Source organism: Dermacentor silvarum, chromosome 1, assembly GCF_013339745.2.
Source record: "Dermacentor silvarum isolate Dsil-2018 chromosome 1, BIME_Dsil_1.4, whole genome shotgun sequence".
Taxonomy (NCBI): domain Eukaryota; kingdom Metazoa; phylum Arthropoda; class Arachnida; order Ixodida; family Ixodidae; genus Dermacentor; species Dermacentor silvarum.
Genome location: NC_051154.1, coordinates 239644670 through 239668478, shown reverse-complemented (window position 1 = coordinate 239668478; position 23809 = coordinate 239644670). Strand labels below are relative to the sequence as shown.

General features: G+C 45.7%; 2 protein-coding genes across 2 annotated transcripts; both read left to right on the top strand.

Annotated features, from left to right (window-relative positions):
* The first annotated feature begins 366 nt into the window (after window positions 1–366).
* On the top strand, window positions 367–6795 carry LOC119451988 (uncharacterized). The gene is made up of 3 exons (XM_037714508.2): window positions 367–562; window positions 4309–4543; window positions 6545–6795. Exons 2-3 carry the CDS (start codon window positions 4334–4336, stop codon window positions 6704–6706), a joined length of 372 nt encoding a protein of 123 aa, XP_037570436.1. The 5' UTR covers window positions 367–562; window positions 4309–4333; the 3' UTR covers window positions 6707–6795.
* A 2346-nt stretch (window positions 6796–9141) lies between these two features.
* Window positions 9142–14220, top strand: LOC125942107 (uncharacterized). Its single transcript, XM_049660148.1, has 3 exons — window positions 9142–9262; window positions 12793–13027; window positions 13937–14220. Exons 2-3 carry the CDS (start codon window positions 12818–12820, stop codon window positions 14096–14098), a joined length of 372 nt encoding a protein of 123 aa, XP_049516105.1. The 5' UTR covers window positions 9142–9262; window positions 12793–12817; the 3' UTR covers window positions 14099–14220.
* The last annotated feature ends 9589 nt before the right edge of the window (window positions 14221–23809 follow it).

The following is a 23809-nucleotide window of genomic DNA, read 5'->3' as shown; positions in this document are numbered from 1 at the left end:
CGAAGAACTCATAAAGGAAGCCGACTGACCAACAAACTCTCGGCAACTCGATGACCCGACTGAACCGTGTATCAATTTTTCTCGTGGCCGACTTATTCTTGAGAATTTGCACTATTTCATCGCTTCATTTTTTTTCTGCCGTCGTAGACTTTTCAGATAACGACGTTTAAGTGTAATTATCTTTCCTGCGAACTCAGGCCGCACTGAAGGCTGGTACTGAACGCCATGCAGTACGCGGACCTGAAATATAGGTCGCTGCCTGCACAGTGCCGTATGTCGTTCATTAGAGAGAGAGAGAGTCATTGCTGCTAAGGTCGAATGCTCGCGGTTGCAATTTCGGCAGTGTTTTCGCCATGGCCATCGCGGGCGTGCGCTCGTGCCTTCGAGCTTGGACCGTGCTGCACCCGTGGCCCGCGCCAGAGCGTTCTGAGAACGTCGACGGGGCTGCGAGTACCTGGGCCAGCTGCTGACGTAGCCTCCGTGAAGAAGGTCGAGTGCGTCGTCCAGCGGGGCGTAGCGGCCTTTTGCACGCGGCTTGCGCCTGCGGCTCCAAATCTTCGAGGTACGCCGCCGAACCTTTCTCATTCGAATACGGTTCAGCCCGCGCCTTCTAGCACGAAGGGCGTCGATCAGTAGATCTAGAGAACTTCACGAGCAAAGAGAACGCGTGTCCGAGTGCCTTTCAGTGTAATAAATGCACTGAGCTGTTTCTTTAGCGCGTTCAACGTGTAGGCTAGTGTGCGCTGTCCATCATCTATAGGCGTGGGAGTTTTATCGTTTATGCTTCTATTTCCATGAGTTAACGAAGCTGAAGTCCAGCCCGCATCCCGCGGGGTCATAGCTTCAATACCAATGAAACGTATATTGTGGGGATTCCTTGCGTCGCACTTTGTTTGAGGGTCCGTAATCACGCCGTTAAGACCACTGGTTGATGGGTTCATGCTCAGCCACGTGCTATATTCGTACGACGACGGCTTTAAACTATATTACTGTGCTCTAAGCGTGCACTTTAATTCCCCACTCAGGTTAATACGTTTGAGTCCGATAAAAGCACCATTTTAAAGGACCCTAAAGAAAAACACCAAGTCTGTTTAGACTAAAAAAGTGCTTTTATTTAATTTTGCGGTAGAAGATTGATTATTAGAAGAGAAAATGAAGGTCACTTTAATTTCTTAAATTTCTATCCTGAAACCTCGATCGGTGCGGGTACGTCGTTTTGACGTCATAAATTGCAAAGCGTCTTTTTTTTTTTGTGTGTGTGTGTATTTTGGTGGTTGTAAGCGAGTTTGTCTTTGGTTTTCTTCGTTTGTGAATACAATGCAGTCCATTTTTAACAATAAATTAACTAGACTGAGCCCACCGTCAAATTCATGCCATCACGGTGAACTGGTGCACGAAATCTAAGGCGGTATAGTCAACCGTTTATTTTTTTAATTTTATTCCCCCCCCCCCCCTTTTTTTTTTTTTTTCCTAGCGTACCAAGGCTCCTCTAATGGTACGAGTGGCTTTTCTGTTATAGTAGAAGAGGTAATTTCTTAATGCAGCTAAATTATTGCTTCTCTTTAGTGTCCCTTTTTGAATACCAGGTATATATATATATATATATATATATATATATATATATATATATATATATATATATACCGGTGCTGGTGCGAATAGAACGCAAATTGATAGCGTATTGTGGCGCCTAAAAAATGCGCTTCGTGTCGTAGCCGAGATTACCACCACATTATGATACGTCATTTTATCTGAACAAACGGATGGATTACTAAGCGCCAATCACAATCACCGAACGCGTTACAAGTTATTTTGGCAGCGGATCGCTAGCGCCGTAACTATACAGTGCTAGAGGCATGGTGGAGGTATAAGTTCAAGGCGAAGGTGGGCGCAGAGGGCGCAAGCAGCGGAATGTGGAAATGTATATAAATAATGCTCTGCGTGCTTGTGTCGATCCGTGCGGTACAACCTGATTGCTTCCAGTGGTCGCGCGTCCTTGCGCCGCTCGCGCATCGCATGCAGTCGCCCCCCACCCTGCAAGCGAGGCTTCTTTTTGAGCGTTGTCTGGTAGCAAACGATTACACGGTGCAAACGCTTTTTTTTTTTTTTTTTTGAAATATGGAAGACGCTGAACCTCTGTTGATAAGACATTCGCTTATGTTTTCTCTAGTCCTTGACTCGGCAATGCCTCTCCATTGAAGAGAACTTCTTTTAGGGATCTATGAAGGCCAATGCCAACGCAAGGACTGGTTACATTCCGCAAGCTTTCTCGATTAGTACCTGATTGGTGACGTGGATATGACACATTTTTGAGTATTCCTTTCTTAAGCGTGCTTGTTTGGGCTGATTGGATTGAAGCCAACTGTTGCCCTGATTTTATCACAAGTTAGCTTGGCAGGTATATATATTTTGTACAGCATGCAAAGCTACTTAATGGGCGTGCAGCTAATTCATTATTTTTTCCTTTCTATTAATTGTTGGCATTCTTCCAAATCTCTTAACACATTTTCAGTCATGAGGTACTGGGTATTAGGGAACGCCGGCTTATCGAGCCATCTTTCTTCATATTGACTAATTTCATTTTCTACTGCCCGTTAGACATATCTTGAAAAGCTTCCGTTATTTTGCCCAATGCCATAGTTCTGAATTGCCTGTTCTTCAGCCGCGTCTTTTACATGCTTGCATAGGGTAGTTGTCCGTGACTATATATAGTTTAGAGTTTAAAATTTTCTAATTGCGAATTAGACTTCCTTATAGAATTTTAGTACTTCATTCTTGTGACTGCATGTTAGTGCACATACCTGTACTAACTTTATTGTGTACCCCTCGTTTAGCTTTCCGCTGATGACTCATGCCCTTCAGCAGTCATCAATGAGAATTAAAAGATTCTTAGGTACGCCCTTAAATATGAGAAAGTCTTGCCCTATTCTCTCTCATAAGAAAGGCCACTGTAGCAGACTACGTTTCGAAGTAAGAGTTTGACGAAAGATTGTCTAGTCGGGATTATTCGCAGTCAAAGGTAAAATGGACGCCGACAACAAACAAGATGAAACAACATCTTAGGCACTGATGTGGGAGCCTTGTTGACAACAACGAAAACGCCTTGTATTTTGGTTGTTTGCGGTCGGCGTTTTACCTTTGACTATACATGCTCATTAGCCGGCGCTGTAGATGCCCCGCCAGCTCCATTAACCTCGCTAAGCCCCGTGACATCCCACGTAACGCCAGATAATTCCGCAGAGCCCTGCTGAGCTCGCTTCACTCGATAAGGGTGCGCTTGTTGACAGTTTCCAGGTTCTGTTACTGTGGCGGCCTGTCCGGATCCATAAACCCTTAGCACTCTCTGCTGCGCAGCCTTTTGACTGCGCCGGAGCCGCTGGGGACTGAGCGCAAAAGGTTAATTGCGAGATTCGCGAGAAATGCAGGGATCAACTACTGCGCCAGGGCGGTCGATTCCTGTTATAACGACGGTATTTATTTTGTTGTCAAAAGGCCTTTCCAATGTAGTTCTACGTGAATTAACGAAGCCCCACAAGCTTTCTGCAGATTGTTTTGACCAGATTCAGGCGCTGCTTAAAGCCTGAAAAAATGCAGTGCTTTGGACGGGCCTTCGAACCGATCGCCTTCAGTACTGAAACCCAATGTTCTACCTCTGCTGCGCACAACCACCAACATAGATGAACGAAGATCTTTAAACTGTGCGGCATTCTCGTGGTTGGAGGAAATTATCCAAAGCCATACGCCGGTTTCACTGAGCTACTGAATACACAGACAGTCATCAAATTACTGATATGTCTAGACATTTTGTCATCTGCGTCAAAATTTGTATATAAAAACCCGGCAGTATATTCGCGATTGCGTTGCAACATGAGAACATAGTGATTTTGCTGTGTGAACCAAAAAGGAAGAAAAAAAAGCTTTTATAAGGGACTGCGCATCTCAGCATGCTTTGAATACAGCTCTTCGTATCCGTATCAGATGTACACAATCCTTACATATTGCCGTCCGAATGACGATTCTTTTTTTTTTCTTAATTGCGACTCTCGCGTTGAAACTCAAATCTTTTGCACACGGCTTTCATCGGGGACATAAACAAATGACAACTTCAGAATGATATAGCACTATAGGTGTAGGAGATAGCTTGGCAATGTGGCCTGGAAAAATGCACTCACAATAATATGAGTCGGCGCTTGGACCCAGACATACAGGAGTTTCTTTCTGACCCTTTCATACATTTATGGAGTCGTTGATTTTGACAATTCAAACATTTCGATTTAAGTTTTCTTTTGATATTTTCTTAACCGATAGGCGGCCGCGCATCCGGACAGAAGCAATGTCGAACGCTAACGTCGCCCGCCAACCTTCCCAAGTAAGCGTGACGGGATCCGGCAGCTCGAACTCGCGCATAGAAGTGAGCACGGTGCAAGTGAACGAGGACGAGCAGGGCGGTAACCTGACCATCTACGGCGGAGGCCAATTCAACATCCGGACCACCATCTCGAAAGAAGGCACGAACTACCAGATCGCGGACCAGACTGGCCAGGTGAGTGTCGGCGGATGTAGACTAGTTCCTCAATGACCATGTCTTCATCTCAACCGACAGGAGGCAGGATATGGTCGCTTTGTCGAAAAGTCATTGTTTTAGGTCGGTCGCCATCGACCCTAGATTTTTCAGCTTTGCAGCTCAGAACGCATACATTATGCGCCGATGGCGTCATGAACGGAGGCGTTACGTGAAAACCAGCGAGAGACAAGCATACGCGCAATAGAAGACGCAGATTCGTGTGCAGGCTTGTGGGTCCGGATCATAGAAATGATTGTCTACTTACGGCAAACGAAACACAAGCAGAGTTGTTTCTATGATTGTAGTGTATTCTATTCTGGGCCATTTATTAAGAAAATGCAAACACGTTCAGTGCGAAAGCAGTCGCCAATGTGCAAACGCACCAATCGAGACAATTTCTTTATTAGAACGAAATATACCGGGGTGGTGACGCGCAGGTCGCGCATGCTATACATAGTGTAAACTCGAGCTTCGAGTCGCTCCTAGGTCAGCGGTCATGGTCAGTTGTTCGACCTCCGCCATCACCTCTGCAAACACAACTTCACAGCGTTAAGGTGAAAAGTTGATGCCACAAATTACATGTAATCCCGCGGCATTTAGCAGTTGCACAGTCTGCGACCTTGGCAGGTGTCTTCAGTGTAGCCTACTCCATCTAACCATCCTGGTTCTCTTCCAGTGGCAACAGCGCATCCTTCATACCCCCCCCCCTTTTACACCGAACCTTCCTTTGCCTATCTTTCTTGGGTTTGGCGTGCACCTAGCGGGCTGGGCTGTTGAGAGAATAGCTACCTTACCACTCCTTCCCTCGTGCAAGCTAGCGGTTTGAAACGCTTGGCAGGTGTGTCCCGTAGCATAGCAACGGCTTAGTGACAGAAGTGCGAGCTCGCCAGTTTTCCTGATTCCTCCTTGTGTCAGCTAGCTCATTGAGACATTGCATCGCCTTCGGGATCGGCCAAGTTTGCCCAGTGCACTACCATCTGGATCTGACTAAGTCGTAGGCAGAAAGGACGCGCCCGGCGTTGTGTGCTGTGTAACACGACATGACAAATGCGCGACACACGTTTACGACGAAGTTCACGCACAGGTGGGCGTCTCGCTGTCAGGCCTGCGCTGTACTGCGAGGTACAGCCTCGGTAACAGTCAGCCAAAGCGACGACGCATAAACCAAACTGAAAAGACAGAACACAGAAAATTGCGGTACGATAAAAAGCAGTATGAGCTTCGCTTACATTGACAATCCATCGGTTTCTACAACATTCTTTTCTGAACATTTGTTACGCGATCACAAATGTCGCGGCCATCTTTTTTTTTAGCCTGTCGTGTGTTTAGTTAATAGTTCATTGGCCATCATCATCATCATCATCATCATCTTTTTCATTATAACATTCAGTTCAATTACAAACTAATAACCCTGTAAGCTACATATATGTATTGCTTCCTCATCTATTGTCATCCGTCGCACGTTTTTTAAGCACCAGAAAGCATTAGCTGCTTGCAAAGCGACTACCGGCGCTGATCAAGTCATCGCTTTTGGAGCATTGCCAAAACCTCAAGCATTAAGGAATACTTCAAGATGAAATAGCCGGGGGTAGGTAGGCATCTGCTGGAGGCTGCAGACAGCTGTATCCAATTAACGTGCTTCGATGCCCGCTCACCCCGACCCGCCAGCTTATGCATGAACCCGAGAGCGCATTTCTGACCTGACAAGCAAACGAAGCAAGTAGCAGTCATGTAAGTGTGGAATATTAGTACCTGATGGCCCATGGTTGAGTGTGAGTCGCGGCTGCACACTGAGGGCTGCAAGGAATGACTAAGGACTGCAAACAACATGCCAGGCTGCTTTCGATATGTTTACATCTCCTGCCAACTTTTTACTTCTTTCAATAATCACCACTGACGCGCACTTGAATCGTCTCGCTAATGCTGAAATCTGTCATTTCATGAGTGCGCTGTTGATTCGGACCGCTTTTTCTTCTCCAGGTGAAGAACATCAATTTGCCGAGCTCACGCCCACCGTCAGGCTTGCAAGGCAAGTACGAGAAGCGAGTGATCATCGAGAACGGCGTTGAGACCGTCGAGGAGTACCAGAACGGCCGGCTGGTGAGCCGCACCGTCAACGGTGTCGCACAGCCAGTCTCCTGAAGACCGGAAAGTGATGTAACTCGCAGCCCCTGGAAGACGGACGTGCACAACTGCATTCTCGAATGCTCTTTGCAAATAAATTAGGCCGTCAAGACGGTGTCTCATTGAAGACGTGGTTTTAATGTGCGTCATATTACTTGACTAATCCGCCCCGAATACGAGCAGCATTCATAGACATGCACTTCTGCTGAGAAACTTCCCTCCTCATGCCATCCTCTACATACATCGTGTGTACCTAGCAAAATGTTCATATTAGAAAAGAATAGCAATATCTATGAGATACTTAACGAAAAAGTAATGTTGAATATAAAGTAGCGCGCTTTTTTTAATGATTCGAAGCAACGTAACAAGTAATGTTGAATATAAAGTAGCGCGCTTTTTTTAATGATTCGAAGCAACGTAACGACTGCCGAGAGGTTTTTTTTAGTTCACAGGAGAGCGACGCTTGAAATTAGACGAAAAATAAAGGCCCGCAACACGTCTAGAGCACTGAGTGAGACGCCTTTGCGGCACTGTATCGTAAGGCCACTGTTTCCGCTGCATGAAGCGGGGTCAACTTCTTCCTCGTCTGGTAATCATAATTGTGCTATTACATACGCGGAACGTAGCGGTAGTAGCTAGTGCGAGCGGATGCTACAGACCCACTGAAGAACGTCGGTTTCCCGGCTGTACCGGTTGTGGAGCACTGTTTGGTATGTAATTGATGGCCTGATGAGGATCAGGTTTACATTGTGGATAGAACACGCTGGTGCAGGGCTCTCTCTGTTTGACAACCAGTGGCTGCGCGTTATTGGCTATGTTGGCGGGGCTATAACAAATAGGCGAAGGGGAAAAGTATTGTGATAAGTTGGAAGAGGTAGGCAGGAGTTTTACAACACTGCCTATACAGGGTGTTCATTTTTAAGTTTTACGGAATTTTTAGAAATCGCCTGTGGCAGGTAGCATAATTCTTATCGTTGAGCTGGGTTATTCGATGAGGCGGACATTAGTAGCACGAGAACTCGAAACACATATTCTACTAATTAACAAAAATTCACTAATAAACTTCTTAGTTAATTAATTTACGACACATTGCAATTTACGGATTGTAGCCGATGAGCTTGTCAGGCGTTTCCACTTGGAATGAATTTCCAGAATGACACCAATATGGAAACAAAGTGCTGCACGAGCGGAGGTCTGTCTGCGGCGGCTGCTGTGAAACTGCCCCACGCGTCATCCACGCGCTGTCTCTCGCGATCTCCCGGTTAGCGAGGTAGTCGCGCCACACTTCGCTCCGTTTGCAACGTGCCGCACGAGACAGAGTGGTCCGCGCCAGCCAATTTATCGCGAAATGAAAACACGTATAGAGCTGCGCTCAAATTTTGCATTAGGGAGTATCGTAGTCATCGATGAATGTTTTTTTCTGTCCCGACGACTTCACTATAACAAGGTTCTACTGCTATGAAATAATGGGAAAAAAATACACAAACCATATTTGAGATGATGTTTCAGTTGCGCGTGCTTAGGTAGAGTAGCGCATGATAGAACACAGTGGAAACGAATTTAGGTCGTTGTCAATGTTCTAGGGGCTTCCCCGAGCAGCCTTTCTTTGTACCCACCTTAATGACGCTTTGCAATGGCCGAAGAAGAGCAAATAGAACTGCCTTTCAAGTGCTGTCTCGAGGAATCACACCAGCCAGTGTGGTGTCGCACATATAGAACATTTCTCAATTCCCCTGTTCAACCACTATGAGGCGCCAGCGTTGACAACGTTCATAAACAACCATACGTAAATTTCCTGACAATATTTCGCATTAAAATTGCTATGTAATTCTCTTGGGCCAAGTTGACGTTCCTCTATTGCCCCCCTTCCCCGGGGCTTATTGGTAGTAAATGTGTATCATATTGTTGAAAAATAGCCCAAAAAAGACGACGATTGTCTTTGTTTTCTACAGAATAGTGTACCACATAGGAGCTCGTCCGCATCAATACAAGCAGACAGAGCAAACAATTCCCGGCAGCTCGTTCGTGTGAAGGACAGACTGAGAGGGATTTTTTTGTAACAAAAATGATGAGGTGCGAAGTATACGAGTACATTACGTTTTTACGCACCAGACTTATTCTTTCATAGAATTTGCCCTCTTTCATCGCTTCATTTTCTTCTGCGGTAGTGGACTTTTCAGAGAACTATATTTACCTGTTATTATCGTTACTATAACCACATGCAGTACTACAGGATGGTACTGAACGCCGGCACACGGACTTGATATATAGGCCGGCGCATTCACAGTGTCGTATGCCGTTCATTAGAGAGTAGTTACGGCCAAGGTCGAATGCTCGCGGTTGCAATTCCGGCAGTGTTTTCGCCATGGTCATCGCGGGCGTGCGCTCGTGCCTTCGAGCTTGGACCGTGATGCACCCGTGGCCCGTGCCAGAGCGTTCTGAGAACTTCGGCAGGGCTGCGAGTACCTGGGCCAGCTGCTGACGTAGCCTCCGTGAAGAAGGTCGAGTGCGTCGTCCAGCGGGGCGTAGCGGCCTTTTGCACGCGGCTTGCGCCTGCGGCTCCAAATCTTCGAGGTACGCCGCCGAGCCTTTCTCATTCCAATACGGTTCAGCCCGCGCCTTCTAGCACGAAGGGCGTCGATCAGTAGATCTAGAGAACTTCACGAGCAAAGAGAACGCGTGTCCGAGTGCCTTTCAGTGTAATAAATGCACTGAGCTGTTTCTTTAGCGTGTTCAACGTGTAGGCTAGTTTGCGCTGTCCCTCATCTAGGCGTGGGAGTTTTATCGTTTTTTATGCTTCTATTTTCATGAGTGAACGAAGCTGAAGTCCAGCCCGCACCACGCTGGCTTAAAGCACGCAAACCTATAATATATATATATATATATTAGAGACTTCTTGATTGCCGCGTTTTGTGGAACTCGAAACTGCCGTTCAAGGCTACTGGGCAACGAATGAGTTGATGCTTGTCCATGCTTTGTGTCGGGTGTTGCATTCATGGCACGATGACTTCTAGGGCCAGCTGCCGGCCTACGCTCGCATATCGATGTTCCACTGAGCCGAGTATACGTATGAGTCCGATAAAAGCACTCTTCGAAGCACACGTAGATACCAGGTTAACAGCAGCAGCGCTTCAAGCCTGCAGTTTCGTTCAAGGCCGAAGAAATTGTTTGGATTGCAGTTACGGTAACATAACGTGCTGGCGCGAATGCGACCTGAATTGGTAGTGCAATGTCTGAGTGTACCGCGTGTTGCGCCACAAACGTAATTATGCCGTATATACCGGGTGTTTTTTTTTTTCTTTTTAGATCATACAGACTTTTTTTTGTTTGTTAAATCGCTTGAAGCAGATAGAGGAATTGTAGTCCTTGATTTGGATTATCCTCAATGCGGCGGACATTACTTGCACGAGAAACCAAAATGTGTACTCGAATAATTAAAAAAATTCTCTAAATAACGTTTTTATTAATTACGTTACTGCCCATATTGAAATTTACGAATTGTAGCCGGTGAGTTTACAAGTGATATCCACTCGGATTGAATTCTAGGAATCGCACGAGTTTGAAGATATCCGCTGTGATAACTTGCGGTAAAAATGCACTATTGTTCCATTTACTTCTTTAACATACTGCCGTTTTATACATTGAAGCGCAAAAGTAACTGGAACACTCATGCATTTCGCCCCACAATTTTGGAATGAATATCTCGAAACTGATGTCATCCTGAAAAATCGTTCCAAATCGATACGCCTTGCAAACTCACCAGCTGCAATTCCTAAATTGCAGTATGTGGCTTAAGTAATTAATTAAAAGGGAATTAGTAAGTTTTATATAAGTAGTCGATAATGCATTTTGATTTCTTGTTCAATTAACATCCTCCTCTTTGAGTAATCCAGCTACATGACTAGAATTATGCTATTTGCCACAGGTGATTTTTTTTAAATTTTGCATGTTAAAAAAAAAACATATGATGCAAGTTTTGTTATCTGTGCACAGGGATCAACCATTAAGCGCCAATCTCTGGTATTCCTTTAGGGTCCCTTCTAGAACACTCATACTTCTGCCATGTAAACTGAGTGACAGGGTTGGTACAAAAGCAATGCCCAAGTTTACGCCTTTCTTATTTAACGCGTGATGTTGAAGTTGATGTTGAGAGAAGCCTTGTCGCAGCATTTTCAATTTTATGCTGTTTTGCTTGAGCCTAGACCACCCTTTCTTGGCAATTTCCTAATGCCATCAAGTGCGGAAAGAATAACGGAAACCATGGTGCTTAATTTTTTATTAGTTGTAACCACATGAAGGCAACAGAGAATGAAGCCTAATGAAGCGTAAGGGCAGCTAAATGTTCTATTTAATTCAAATCGAGAAATAATAAGGAAAATGAAAGTTGGCGAAAAGACAGCTAGCTTCCCGCAGGTGGCATCCACGCGTGCAATGCTCTATACCACTCAGACATACCGCGGCGGCAGTCCTCCCATTCACTTTCGCCTGTATTTGTGCTTGTGTACACAACTAGATACTACATAACCCTGATAGTATTAGCCAGCGCCACTCAGGATTATGTCGACGTATGTGGAACATCCTTTCAACCACAGGCATCATTGTACGCGAACTTAGGAGCACGCTAGTATAGCATACGGACAGTAAACCTAGTCTATCTGAGGCACCAAGGCTGCCAAAGGCTAGCACGCCTCAGATAGCCCAGTTTATTTTTATTTTTTATTTTTTTTATTTTTTTTTTGCTCTCTGGCATCGCAAGGTCCACCCATTTGCCAATGCGTACCGTATCTTGTACGTACAGTTTCACAAGCCTCATTCAACAGTACAACGCGCGACTGGAGGGCACGTTCAGCTCATTCTTGCCCATCAGCGCTTGTATAAATTTCGAGAAGCCGACGTCGGTATTCGGCGGCGGGACATCAAAAAGTCTTCTCTATATTCAAACTAGGTGCAGGCGTCATACTCTAGTCTGAAGTAGACATTGCGTAGTTTTGCAACATCGTCCCACGGAATGAACGCAGAGACATCTTCAAACGGAATCAATCAGGGCGCCGCATCTTCAAAAAAATTTCCACGGAATGCATTCGGCGTCCGCACACACCGATGGGTACAGTAGGCCTTGCATAACTACTCGAGGTAGTGTCGCGGCGTTGATATCGTGGTAGGAATTTTAACTCTACCGACAGGCTACGTAATGATCTGCTCCTATGAGTGGGAATGTCCACAGGCGCAGAGCTGGGGTTCCGGCTGACACATGTGCTATTCCATTAGGAGGTCGGTGTGCTTTAAGGACGCCTATGAGCCCACATTATATGTTCAACTTTTATGTAGGATTTATGCTTTTATTACGCAGAACAAAGGTACACTTACCGGCGCTATCTTGTCGGTCAGCATAGAGGGTATTATAAGCCTGTCGGCTGGTACTTCTATTCAACCACATGAAGCCAACAGACAATGAAGCCAAGGAAAGCATATGGGAAATTAGCTGTGGTTGAAATTAAAATGTACAATAGAATGAAAAGGTAAATTAATGTCGACGAAAAGATATCTTGCCGCCAGGTGGGAGCCGAAATCACTATATATATATATATATATATATATATATATATATATATATATATATATATATATATATATATATACATTTGCGGTTCTGTTGTTAAGACTTTCGAATATGGTGTTTTTTGTAGTGTTAACGCATATTTCAAGCGGCGTATACAATCTGCTTATTGCCGTCCCGGCAGCGAAATTGTAATGCTGCTCAGGTATTCTGTCGGGGACATAGCAAATGACAGCGTCAGAACGATCTGGCACTTCTACATACAGGGTGCGTCTGATTTTATTTCCAATTATTGGCGACAGCAGGCACTTACTTACTGATGAGGTAGTCAAAACAGTCAAAACAGTGCACTTGAAAAATGACTCCGCTTTGTGCGTGTTCTTATTTTCGTATGCTTCCGTGTTTTTCAAGAGCGCTGCTTTAACTTAGACACTTATGACTTTCAGTTAGCTTCTTTCTGTCCCTTTCTTACATTTATGAAGTCGCTGCTTTTGACAATTCAAACATTCCGATTTAAGTTTTGTTTTGATATTTTCTTAACCGATAGGCGGCCGCACATCCGGACAGAAGCAATGTCGAACACTAACGTCTACCGCCAACCTTCCCAAGTAAGCGTGACGGGATCCGGCAGCTCCAACTCACGCATAGAAGTGAGCACGGTGCAAGTGAACGAGGACGAGCAGGGCGGTAACCTGACCATCTACGGCGGAAACCCATGCAACATCCGGACCACCATCTCAGCAGAAGGCACGAACTACCAGATCGCGGACGAGACTGGCCAGGTGCGTGTGTGCGGGTGCAGACAAGGGTCCGTATTCACAAGCAAACTCTTACCCTGAAACTGCTCGTAAGAGCAGGGATCAACCAATCGTGAATCGGGACTTATTATTAGGGAAGTTGGCCGACCAATGGCAAAGGTTACTTACGAACAAAAAGCTTTGCGAGTTCGGCCCTACTTATTTATCATTAATTTTAGCCGTACTCATGTCCGCCGACAGGCTGCAAGGTATCTTGCGCCGGATTAACACGCATTCCTTCGGCTATAGTAGCGCACCCACAATGTCACAAAACAGCGGTCATGATGGGTCGCTTTGGCTCGAAACTTACGGTATCGGGTCAGACGCTCGGGCCTTGATTTTTTAGCCTTGCGACTAGGCTCGGAAACCTGGCCGTCGTAACACGCGGACTCTCGCATAGCCAGGCAAGGACGGTACAGGCGCCGGCGTATACTGTCAAAACCAACAAGAGGCAAGCGTACGAGCGATAAGAAGAGGCCGTCTTATGGCCAACTTGTGGGCCTGGATCTTATTTTTTTTTTCCTACTTGGAAAGACGCCAGTGTTGTTTCTGTGATGTCGTGACGGCCGGATTCTGGCACACTAAGTAAACGCAGCCCGATGGTAGCGTTCATGTAAACGCGACGTATACGACCACCTGATGACCGTCGGCCGGGCATGAATAGCAGCTGCACAGTGAGGTCTGCAAGCGACGCATAAGGACTGAAGATGACAGGCCATGCTGTTTGCGAGATGTTAGCGCCTTCTGCCAACTTCTCTATTCATCACTACTGGCACGCACTTAAGGTGTCTTACTTTTCTGAAAATGCTCGTCAGGCGTGCTTCCGTAAACTTTGCTCCTAAAGTGGTAATCTCCTGCGTCTACTGTCGATTCGTAATGCTTTTTCTTCACCAGGTGAAGAACATCAACGTTCCGAGCTCACGCCCACCATCCGGCATGCAAGGCAAGTACGAGAAGCGAGTAATCATCGAGAACGGCATTGAGACCATCGAAGAGTACCAGAACGACCGACTTGTGAGCCGCACCGTCAACGGAGTTCCACAGCCAGTCACCTGAAGACCGGAAAGTGATGCAACTCGCAGTCCCTGGACGACGGACGGGCACAACTGCACTCTCGAACGCTCCTTGCAAATAAATTAGGCCGTCAAGATGGTGACTCATTAAAGAAACAGTTTCGATCGGCCCTTATGACTAATGTGCATCAATGAATGAATGAATTATGGGGTTTCACGTGCCAAAACCACGATCTGATTATGAGGCATGCCGTAGTGGGGACTCCGGAAATGTGGACCACCTGGGGTTCTTTAACCTGCACCTAAATCTAAGTACACGGGTGCTTTCGCAATTCGCCCCCATCGAAATGCGGCCGCCGTGGCCGGGATTCGATCCCGCGACCTCGTGCTCAGCAGCCCAACACCATAGCCACTGAGCAACCACAGCGCGTAATGTGCATCGATACTGCAGTAATCCGATCCCCCCGGGCCCTCCCCCCGGGCCCTCCCCCCCCCCCCCCCCGACTACGAATGGGATTACTTCTGCCGACGAACTTCCTTCGCCGTGTCATTCTCTCGTCATCAATGCGCCTTTAAAGAAGTGAATATTACAATTTCAGCTCTTATAAAAGATCTGAAGTGACGTAATGACTGTCGAAAGAGTTCCTCCTCTAGTTCAAGACGCAGTGGAAAAAGGCCCGTACCACAGCTGGAGCTAGAGCACAGATTAAGATTCTTCTTCGCACACTGTATGGAAAATCGCATTTTCACATTGCCTGCTAGAAGCAGGTCAACTTCCTCCTCCTCTGGTTAACATAATCGTGCTACTATTGCATGCGCTGCGTGCTTTGTAAGACTCAGTAGCTCTTTCGAGAGGATGCTAGGGCCGCTCAGCTGGTTGTCAGACGAACACGGTACCCAGCTCGACCGATTGTGCAGTGCAGTTCGATTTGTTACCTCATAGCCAGCTGAGTTTAATGTTCGCATTCCGGGTTGACCACTTTAGTGCAGAATTCTACCCGCTTGACCGGTGACCTCGCGTTGTTAACTATATACTACTAGGTGACTATATACTAGGCGAGACTATAGCCATTGCTATAGCAAATAGGCCATATATATATATATATATATATATATATATATATATATATTGGAGTCCTGTGAGCACTTGCGAAAGGTGGACTGCAGTTTGTTTATAACACTACATATAACCATTTTATCTGTAAAAAATTGTGGGGCTAAAAATTGCTTCTGCGTTTTTACGTGTAACAATTAGGCATCTGATTGTGAGGCACGACGTAGTGGGGGACTCCGGATTAATTTTTTCCACCTGATGTTCTGTAACGTACACCCATTGCTCGGTGCACGAGAGTTTTTCGCATTGAATGCAGCCTCCGCGGCCTGGTTCAAACACGCGACGTCGTGCTCAGCAGTGCAACGTCATAGCCACCTGAGCCACCACAGTGGGTCGAACTTGCGGCGCATTTTCACGCGCCGAGTGTACGCAGAGTAAAATGGTTTGGCGTATGCACGAGTTGCACATTTGTCGACACACTACTGGACACACCGCAATAGATCGTCTGAGAAATGGGTGCCGCATACTTTCGTGTTGAGTTATCGAAGATTTCAGTTGCTTTAATGCGATTAACCTTCTTTGGGTACTTAGCGCACTTTTCGGGGACTGGCTATCTACTGTATGTCTCTAACCGGTTTTCCGCCAACATCGGTCTCCGGTAGTCCACGGTCGGGTGGGTAGCGCGTCGGGCTGCTGTGCTAAGGGAAGACGGTTCGAAAGTAACCGCTCGCTGAGTATGTTGCACTGTGTGCCAGTGTTGACTATGATGATGGTTATGATCATTATCATCGTCAATCCTTCTCCGAGGCTAGAGCAAGACAGCGTTATACCACGAGAATATATATAATTAGGATTATTTTTATTTCTGTATCTGCCAGGCAAATAGATTTCCCAATTATCGTAAACGTTATGCGTTACCCGGATTTACTTTTTCGTTTACAGTCGGTTTTCCTCTCTCCCCATTCCCTTTAACTTTTAACCGCCTGGTTCTTGGCCAATCCCCCGTAGTGGGTAAGCGCCAGAAGTGAGGATTGAGCAAGCAAGCAAGAACCATCGCCAGAGCATCATTTGCTTCCCACAGTTAGTTCGCACCACGGAGCCATTTCTTTTCCTTTGCGTGAGTACTCACGTATTCTCGGTGCCATTTTGACTTTGCGCTATTACTTTCGTGCCTTTTCCTGCAGTTCTTTAAATTGTGCCTTGTTTACTATTCCTTGCTACAATCACTCTTGAGCGCAGGCGTCATCCCGCATCGAAAAGACTGAAAACGAATACATCGCATAGGCAAGTAGCAGCGGTAAGGAAAATTTTGGTGAATCCAACCCGCTTGTTGGAATCTAGATAAAGCGAAGCTTTTTTAGAGATATAAAGAGTGCATGAGGCGGTTGATCTTCATGAGTTGCGAAGGGACACGAAAGGGGCTTGGAAATTTCGTTCAACGGAGCGCGTAGCTGGGGCCGATCAGAGTAACTGGACCCGTTTCTGTAAGACATAAGTGGAATTTTACATGAGTCGCACCAAGAGTGAACCATGAAGCTGTCGAGAGTTTCTCCAGGAAACGCTTCTCTGAGTAGATAGGCCATGGTGACACTCGTAAACCACTCTTAAATCGGAACGAAACCCCAGTCTACCGCACACGCTTACATGCACTACCGAACTGGGCCCGCATTCACAAAAGGCTCTTACGCTATAGAATTGTTCGTGAGAGCAAATTTCAGCCAATCCTGATACTGGATATATTAACGAAGATGGCCAGCCAACGCCCAAAAGCACTTGCGAACGAAAAGCTTTACAACACCCGTGCCTGGTTCGCGATGACGTGCTTCGCAAGGTAGCGGTTGGTACAAATATGTACGACTGTCCCTGCACTGCTCGTTCCTGGTTCGGAAATTCAAACTGGAACCAGTACCTGACCAGGCAGTTACTCTACCAAACGTGCTATTACGAAGATAGAAAGGCGGTGGTGCTCTACTTCTTGATTATTCGCGCTGAACTCATATGGTTTCAGATGTTAGTGGCTTGATAAACACAAGCGCGTACTTCAATATGTTCTCTAAACTCACTTCGTGCATTCCGGTGTGCTAATTAGTAACTCTACCAACCTCTTATGTGTAGCAAAGGGCCTCACTTGAACAACATGAGCATGATATCAAATAAATATTTTTGGTGTGCTCAGCAAATAACCTAAAGAAAAACACTCTGTATTAGGTCATGGAAGCCATTTTGACGGTTCTAGTCTGCTTTGGCTCACTCTGCTTTGTATTTTGCAACATTTGCTATACTTTTGATCGCTAGTTCTAGTACAATGGACTATGCTGTGCTTACTAATACCGTACTTCTAATCGTGCGTGAACATCGAATCTAGTAAGCGCTCATTCATTTCGACCAAAGTGCGTTCGGGCACGCTGCCTGCTTTTTAGGGGTGTTCGAATACTCGGAACATTCACAACCTGCATCTGTCTTTCTCCCTGCAGACTCCCATAGGCTTTGTTATCCTTCATATTCGAACAGAAAACAATATTCGCCAATTTTCGAAACCCGCCTCGGTGGCTCAGACAGCTAAGGCGTTGCGCTGCTGAGCACGATGTAGCGGGATCGAATCCCGGCCGCGGTAGCCGCATTTCGATGGAGGCGAAATGTAAGAACGCCGGTGTGCTTGCGTTGTAGTGCACGTTAAAGAACCCCAGGTGGTCTAAATTCATCCGGAGCCCTCCACTACGGCCTGCCTCATGATCAGAACTGGTTTTGGCACGTAATACCCCAGAAAGAAGAAGAACAATTTCGAGCAGTGAACTCTCGAACCTAATACAAATCCAATAGACAAGACTACTACTCTATTTGTATTTGAAATTTAGAATACTTCCACACGTTAAGAAGTCACCGCCGGTTCACTTATAGCTTATCAGACGCTTTAGGTGCTTCATCCGTCTTTTTGTTCTACTTTGTGGTATTTTCTATATTTCAAGGCCCATCACCTATACGGAAAAACGATGCCCGACAAGGAGAAAAGAAATTGGGGCAGAAACTACCAAAGATGATCGTCAATGTCAGCGATAGCCTTCTTTTGTGACCTGCTGCATATCCCCTTGCCATTTGTGAATCACGAAACCTCATTGGCAAATCAGCAAACACTCAAATTGGCAATCTCACTGCCAACCACAACAACAAATAATACCACGACATGGTGTATCTTGTTGTAATCACAGCGCCCCAGTTGAAACTCCGCAGAAACCCATAACCTCCAGAAATATTCAAACCGCGAAGTGGAGGAAAAGCTAGCGGAAGCTATCACTTGAATAATAAGTGTGTTTGCATGTACGATCGTTAGGCCGTCATCACTTGCAGGAGAGTTGATAGCAGGCTACGCTAATTCACACCTACTCGCCAAGTGCTACTTCGACCACAAACCGTACATCCAAGAAACACAATGTACAATTACTGCTACGTCTATTTTTCTTGTGTACCGTTGTCGATGTAGCACTGCGTTTACCAAGAATATAAATATCATAATGTTTGCCCGTTCAGTAATGCGCTCTGCTCACTGAATGTTGCAGGGAACATCGTAGCACCATGTCTTCGAACAGCAGCGCGAGCCGTTCATCATCGCAAGTGAGCCTGAGCACCGAGATGGGAGGTCCGCGCGTCGAAGTCAATGCCGTCAGGACCGGCTCACAGCAGCAGCAGGCTGGCTCGAGCAAGAGCGCGGGCATCAAGACGACCATCTCGCAAGCACACCTCGACTACAGCATTGGCGTACCGCCGCCAAAGGCTGCACCTCTTGACTTCAACCCAGGCGCATCGACGCCAAGGGCCAACTTGTTTGTACCAAACAGCCCTTACGCCGTGTACGACCCCTACAATCCATACAGCCCATACAACCCGTACAACCCTTACATCGTCTATGCACCAAAGCCTCCTTGCCCCAAACATGGTCCCCAGGTGAGCGTACAGCCACGAAGGCTGTATATTTATCGGGAACAGGTACGATTAATAGTAGTTTTGCCACCTACACTTTAGCTATACATCTGTCATTCATTTAGTGGTCCCTGATTAGCGACCTGCAAGAAATATATAATACAAGGCCCATTCTGTCCAACAAATCCAATATTTCAAACTGGGGCTAGATGAATTTCATAAAATAACACATGACATTCCGAAGCTTTCCGAGTTGTCTTAGTAAGAACTGTGTCTTAGAAATGTGTTATTCGAATCCAAATTACAATCTCATGCTTTTTCTTTCTTTTTTTTTTACATGACAAAATTTACGACTGAATTCACGCACCAAAGTTTGTGGTGAGGGTTTATTTGAAGTTTTTTTTTTTTTAATTTTGTCTCTCTCTCTCTCTCAACTGTTTACTTTCTGGTCTATCAATTCATGAGCGGGCCTGTTGAAAGAGAATTTCTAAGCCCCGGGAATACGGATTGCCGGAGCAAAATATATAGAAATATTCAGTTAAAACATCGCGCAGTATTAGCATTGCAGACAACTTGAGGACAGTACTCGGGAATCACGACTGGCGCTCATCAGGGCGCTGGATAATACCAGTTCGCTTTCCAGCAGTGCCGTCTTTGGAGATTGGGGAAACCACCATCACAGTGATACGCTGTGCAGATATAGCAAATGTGCATTTCTAGTTATGAAAGAAATTTTACTCCCTGTGAAGCAGACCAGGGGGACATCGTGAGCGCTGCCGCTCAGTGTATCGTATTCACAGAAACGTTATTACCCAAAACTGTTCATAATAGCAGACAACAGTCAATCTTGACGCTAACACATATTGTTAATGAGCGCGGCCCACCGATGGCGACAAAAGCTTTGTGAACTCGACCCCTGGAGCCGAATTACAAAGGGTTTTGTTCGTTCGTTCGAATTTTTTTTCTGATTTGTCGGCGGCTTTAACTCATATTATGTTCGCTGTCGTTATTGGATGGTTTTTGTTCTTACGAAATTTCTAGCGTGAGAACTTTTTTTTTTTTTAGTACGGACTCAGGGCCGAATTCACGAAGCTTTTCGTTCGTAGCCATTGGTCGACTACTTTAACAAATAATATGTGCAGTATCATGATTGACTGGAATTTTCTTTTACGAACAATTATAGCGTAAGAAGGTTTTGTGAATACGCGCCCCAGTTCTCGATGCCATGAAAATATTGCTAAGAGATAAAATTGCTTGGTACTTAGCAGCATTTCATGCACATTCTGATACTATTCATTTCATTAGATTGTAACCTTGCTTACCGCCATATCGGCATACTACTCATCGTTAAGCGTTATTTTCGGTAATAAAATCGCAGAGCTTCCAGCTTTGCATGAAATACTAGGTCAGATGATGAATCACTTGCAGTCGTTGCATTTTGAAGCTGTGGATCAACGAGTTGAAAGTGGTCTCAGGTGCGGTCCTGTACATGTGACCAAACCATAGCTATAAATTGTGCCTGGACAAAGCATAAGCCGGACGGTATGTTGCTACTGGCGGAGCGATAAGTAGATACTAAGGATAAATAGTGAATCAGCCTGCACTAATGGGACATTTGTTCGACACTGTACTCTTGTTTCTTTTGCGGATAAAACAGTGGTTATTAGCTGAGAAAATGAAATCGGTACTTTCCCATCTTGAATTTCTTGAGCTCAAGCTCCAGCTCCGGGAACTCCCTCCCACCCCAAACCCACATCCCGAATTCTAAGGGCCCGAATTAACAAAGCTTTTTGTTTGTAAGTGTTTGCCGTTGCCGGCCGCCTTCGCTAAATATGTCTGACATCACTATTGGCGTGCATGTGCTTTTACGAACAGTTCTACCGTAAGAACTTGTTTTTGAATACGCACCCAGATATTTTGTCGTATTTGGGCTGTCTATGTGACTTGAAAATCTCCTAAGAGTTGTTAGGTTCAGCCCCTGGTTACATTTCAAGGCAAGTTATTTCACTCTTTCCGCGGTAAACAATTAAATAGCGCCGAGTAGAATGGTGCCAAATATACTATGACACGCGTCGTCACTGACCACTTTTTTTTTCTTTTGCCTCCTCTTTGGCTTTCCAACCTCCGCTCGCGGCTATCTTTATTCGTTACTCCAGAAATGTTCCCCGTCAATAAATCTGACAATTTCTCGTTATTGAACGTTTAAGTACAACGAATGATAATTGAAACTGCAGGACGTTCACTTAGAGCTACACCAGACAGGAATACGAACTGCTGCAGCCCACTACTGCAGCCCGGTAGTGGCCTATCTACGTTGATGATCGAGTAACACGTGTATTGTCGCTTTTGCGTTGTTGTCTCGCCCATGTTTATGGCGTGATCGTTTGTGAATTCGCCTACATTTGGTAAGTTAGATATTTATTAGAATATTTTTTCTGGCGAATATCTTTCTTTTATTTAATTACCTATACCCGTCTTTTATCTCCCCCTAAGCGGTAACGCAATCTAGTTTAGACGGAAACGAAAGTTAAAGGTAACTTCATATTCTTGTTTCGGTATATGTACTGTACTGGCCTGTACTGGCCGCAAATAACTATGTACTCGCCGCAAATATATTGTATTTAGTAATGAAAGGTTTTGTCGAAAAATAGCACGAAGTTTATTTTTCGACCAAAGCTTTCATTAGAAATGTGAAGCTCCCACTAAAAACACTTCGCCCCCGCCTCTAGCCAGCGCATCTCGATGAAGGAATATCGGCCACAGTCGGAAAATAATACGGGGTATACTGGCGTCTTTCATGAGCCCAAGTTGTGTTTTCATACACAAAACCAGACTAAATTGAGCTTATTTCTCTCTCCAGGCGCCTACACCGGCCGTGTCTCCACAGTCAAGTGATGTGTCCGTGTCCGCTGAACCTGCGGCCGCAGGAACCTCAACGTCTTCAGGGCCCGCAGCAACAACTTCAGGGGCCGCAGCAACAACTTCAGGGCCCGCAACAACAACTTCAGGGCCTGCACCAACAACTTCAGGGCCCGCAGCAACACGGCGGCCCCTGATGTTCGAAGTGAACGGGAAGCAAATTATCGTTGAAGAGGGCTTCGATATTGAGGAAGAGTACATTAACGATGTTCTAGTCAGCCGCACTGTCAATGGCGTCCGTGAAGTGGTGCCCGAAAAGAAGTAAAGGAGTTTATGTAGTCTGCTTTTCGTGTCCAGGTGAGTAATTTTTTTTAAGTCGCTCATATTGGGCGCTTTCCCAGTTCAAGCATTCTTCGAACTTTTGGTGCACATGAAAAGAATATTTCGCTATGATGATCACGAAACAAATTAAAGACGTTTTAAGGTTTCGTCGCCAGAGCACCGGAAAAGGAGGTTTGCGTTCAGTGTTCGTTGAAGATTCGAATTGTTTTTCGTTGTTAAGTGCTCACGGACAGTGCGTGTATACACTGTTACTGCCTGTGTAGTCACGGTCATTGCCACGAGGGAAAAGTGTCCGCCACTAATGTATTTTAGGGAGTTGTGTATTGTTGGAGAGATAAAGAAAAACAGGTCCTAGAGCTATTTGTGCACCCTATCAGTATCCCCCCCCCCCCCCTTTGCTACTACGCCCTGACATCGTTCTTTTTTTTTTTCGTTTTCTCTCTTTCTCTCTCTCTCTCTCTCTCTCTCTCTCTCTCATGGAAGGCTATCATTTCCGCTTTTACGAAAAACAATAAGAAGAAACGTTGTTTTACCAGGGCCACCGGCAGACTTCTAGGGTGTTAGTTTTCCCGCTCACATTCGATTTGTGCTGTGAATATTAGCAGATGCAAAGAAGCATCGGTGACTTTGTTTACGGAAAACAAGTCCAAGCTTGTTCACCTCTCCATGTCTGTGATACCTTATTCGCGCTGGCACAACCCACGAGCATGTGTCAATCCAAGAGCCTTCTCAGAGTTTATGACGGTCTTTACGTAAATTCTGCAGACTTGGATGATCTCCGAGAGGATTTCGGCATCAGATAAAGATTGTGTTTGCAAATACTTGTGCGGAACATTTGCAGTTTGCCTTAGACTGACCCTTGAGCTTTCAGTATAGCGAATTTGACAGTACGGCGGTGTTTGACAACGCCTTGGGGCGCTATAACGTAAAGCTATTCCAATGTGTTCCTGCTCCATTTCTACCACTAGCTCTCTATGATTGGTCAAAAATGTTTCGGGCTGCGCCCACGTCGCCTGTCTGTCACGCGATGCCACAATATCGCGAAAATTCGCATGTCAAAGTGACGTGTACGCACTAAGGATGCATTAACATTCCGAACAAAACTGAACGTTTTCTGAATAGCCGGAGACTGCCCCGTTCCGAAAGACATAAAACATAGCTGCCCGCCGATCGCTCTGGAACTGGCTACTCCGAGCGGCCGGGGAGAATGAATTTCTCTGCGTGTAATAAAATATTTTGCGTGGCAGTATAATGTTATTGTTGAGTGAATTTCGGCACTCATACGACATCACTCCACCATCTCTTCTTTTGCTGATAGTCTGTTTTAGCGGCATTTTTAACCTTCCGTTGCACGCCACCGTTATTTTCGACTGGCCACTGCTAGCTAAGCAAGGGGATGCTGACGAATCGCAGACGCCGGCACCGCCCTCGTGATCCGGTTATCTACTTTCAGTGCGTTAGCTCGGAACGGGCTCACCGAAACCTTGTCCCCTTGTGGGCACTTGTCGCCTCTCGTCAGACAATTAGATAAGAAAAACCTGTGAAGGTACGAAATTATATTTGCTTTCAAAAGAAACAAAAGTG

What these genes read in the sequence shown, in the direction of transcription:
- LOC119451988 (XM_037714508.2), top strand. Translation starts at nt 4,334, where the DNA reads ATGTCGAACGCTAACGTCGCCCGCCAACCTTCCCAAGTAAGCGTGACG. An exon ending in TCGCGGACCAGACTGGCCAG is followed by an intron (nt 4,544 to 6,544) that starts GTGAGTGTCGGC and finishes TTTCTTCTCCAG; the next exon opens with GTGAAGAACATCAATTTGCC.
- LOC125942107 (XM_049660148.1), top strand. Translation starts at nt 12,818, where the DNA reads ATGTCGAACACTAACGTCTACCGCCAACCTTCCCAAGTAAGCGTGACG. An exon ending in TCGCGGACGAGACTGGCCAG is followed by an intron (nt 13,028 to 13,936) that starts GTGCGTGTGTGC and finishes TTTCTTCACCAG; the next exon opens with GTGAAGAACATCAACGTTCC.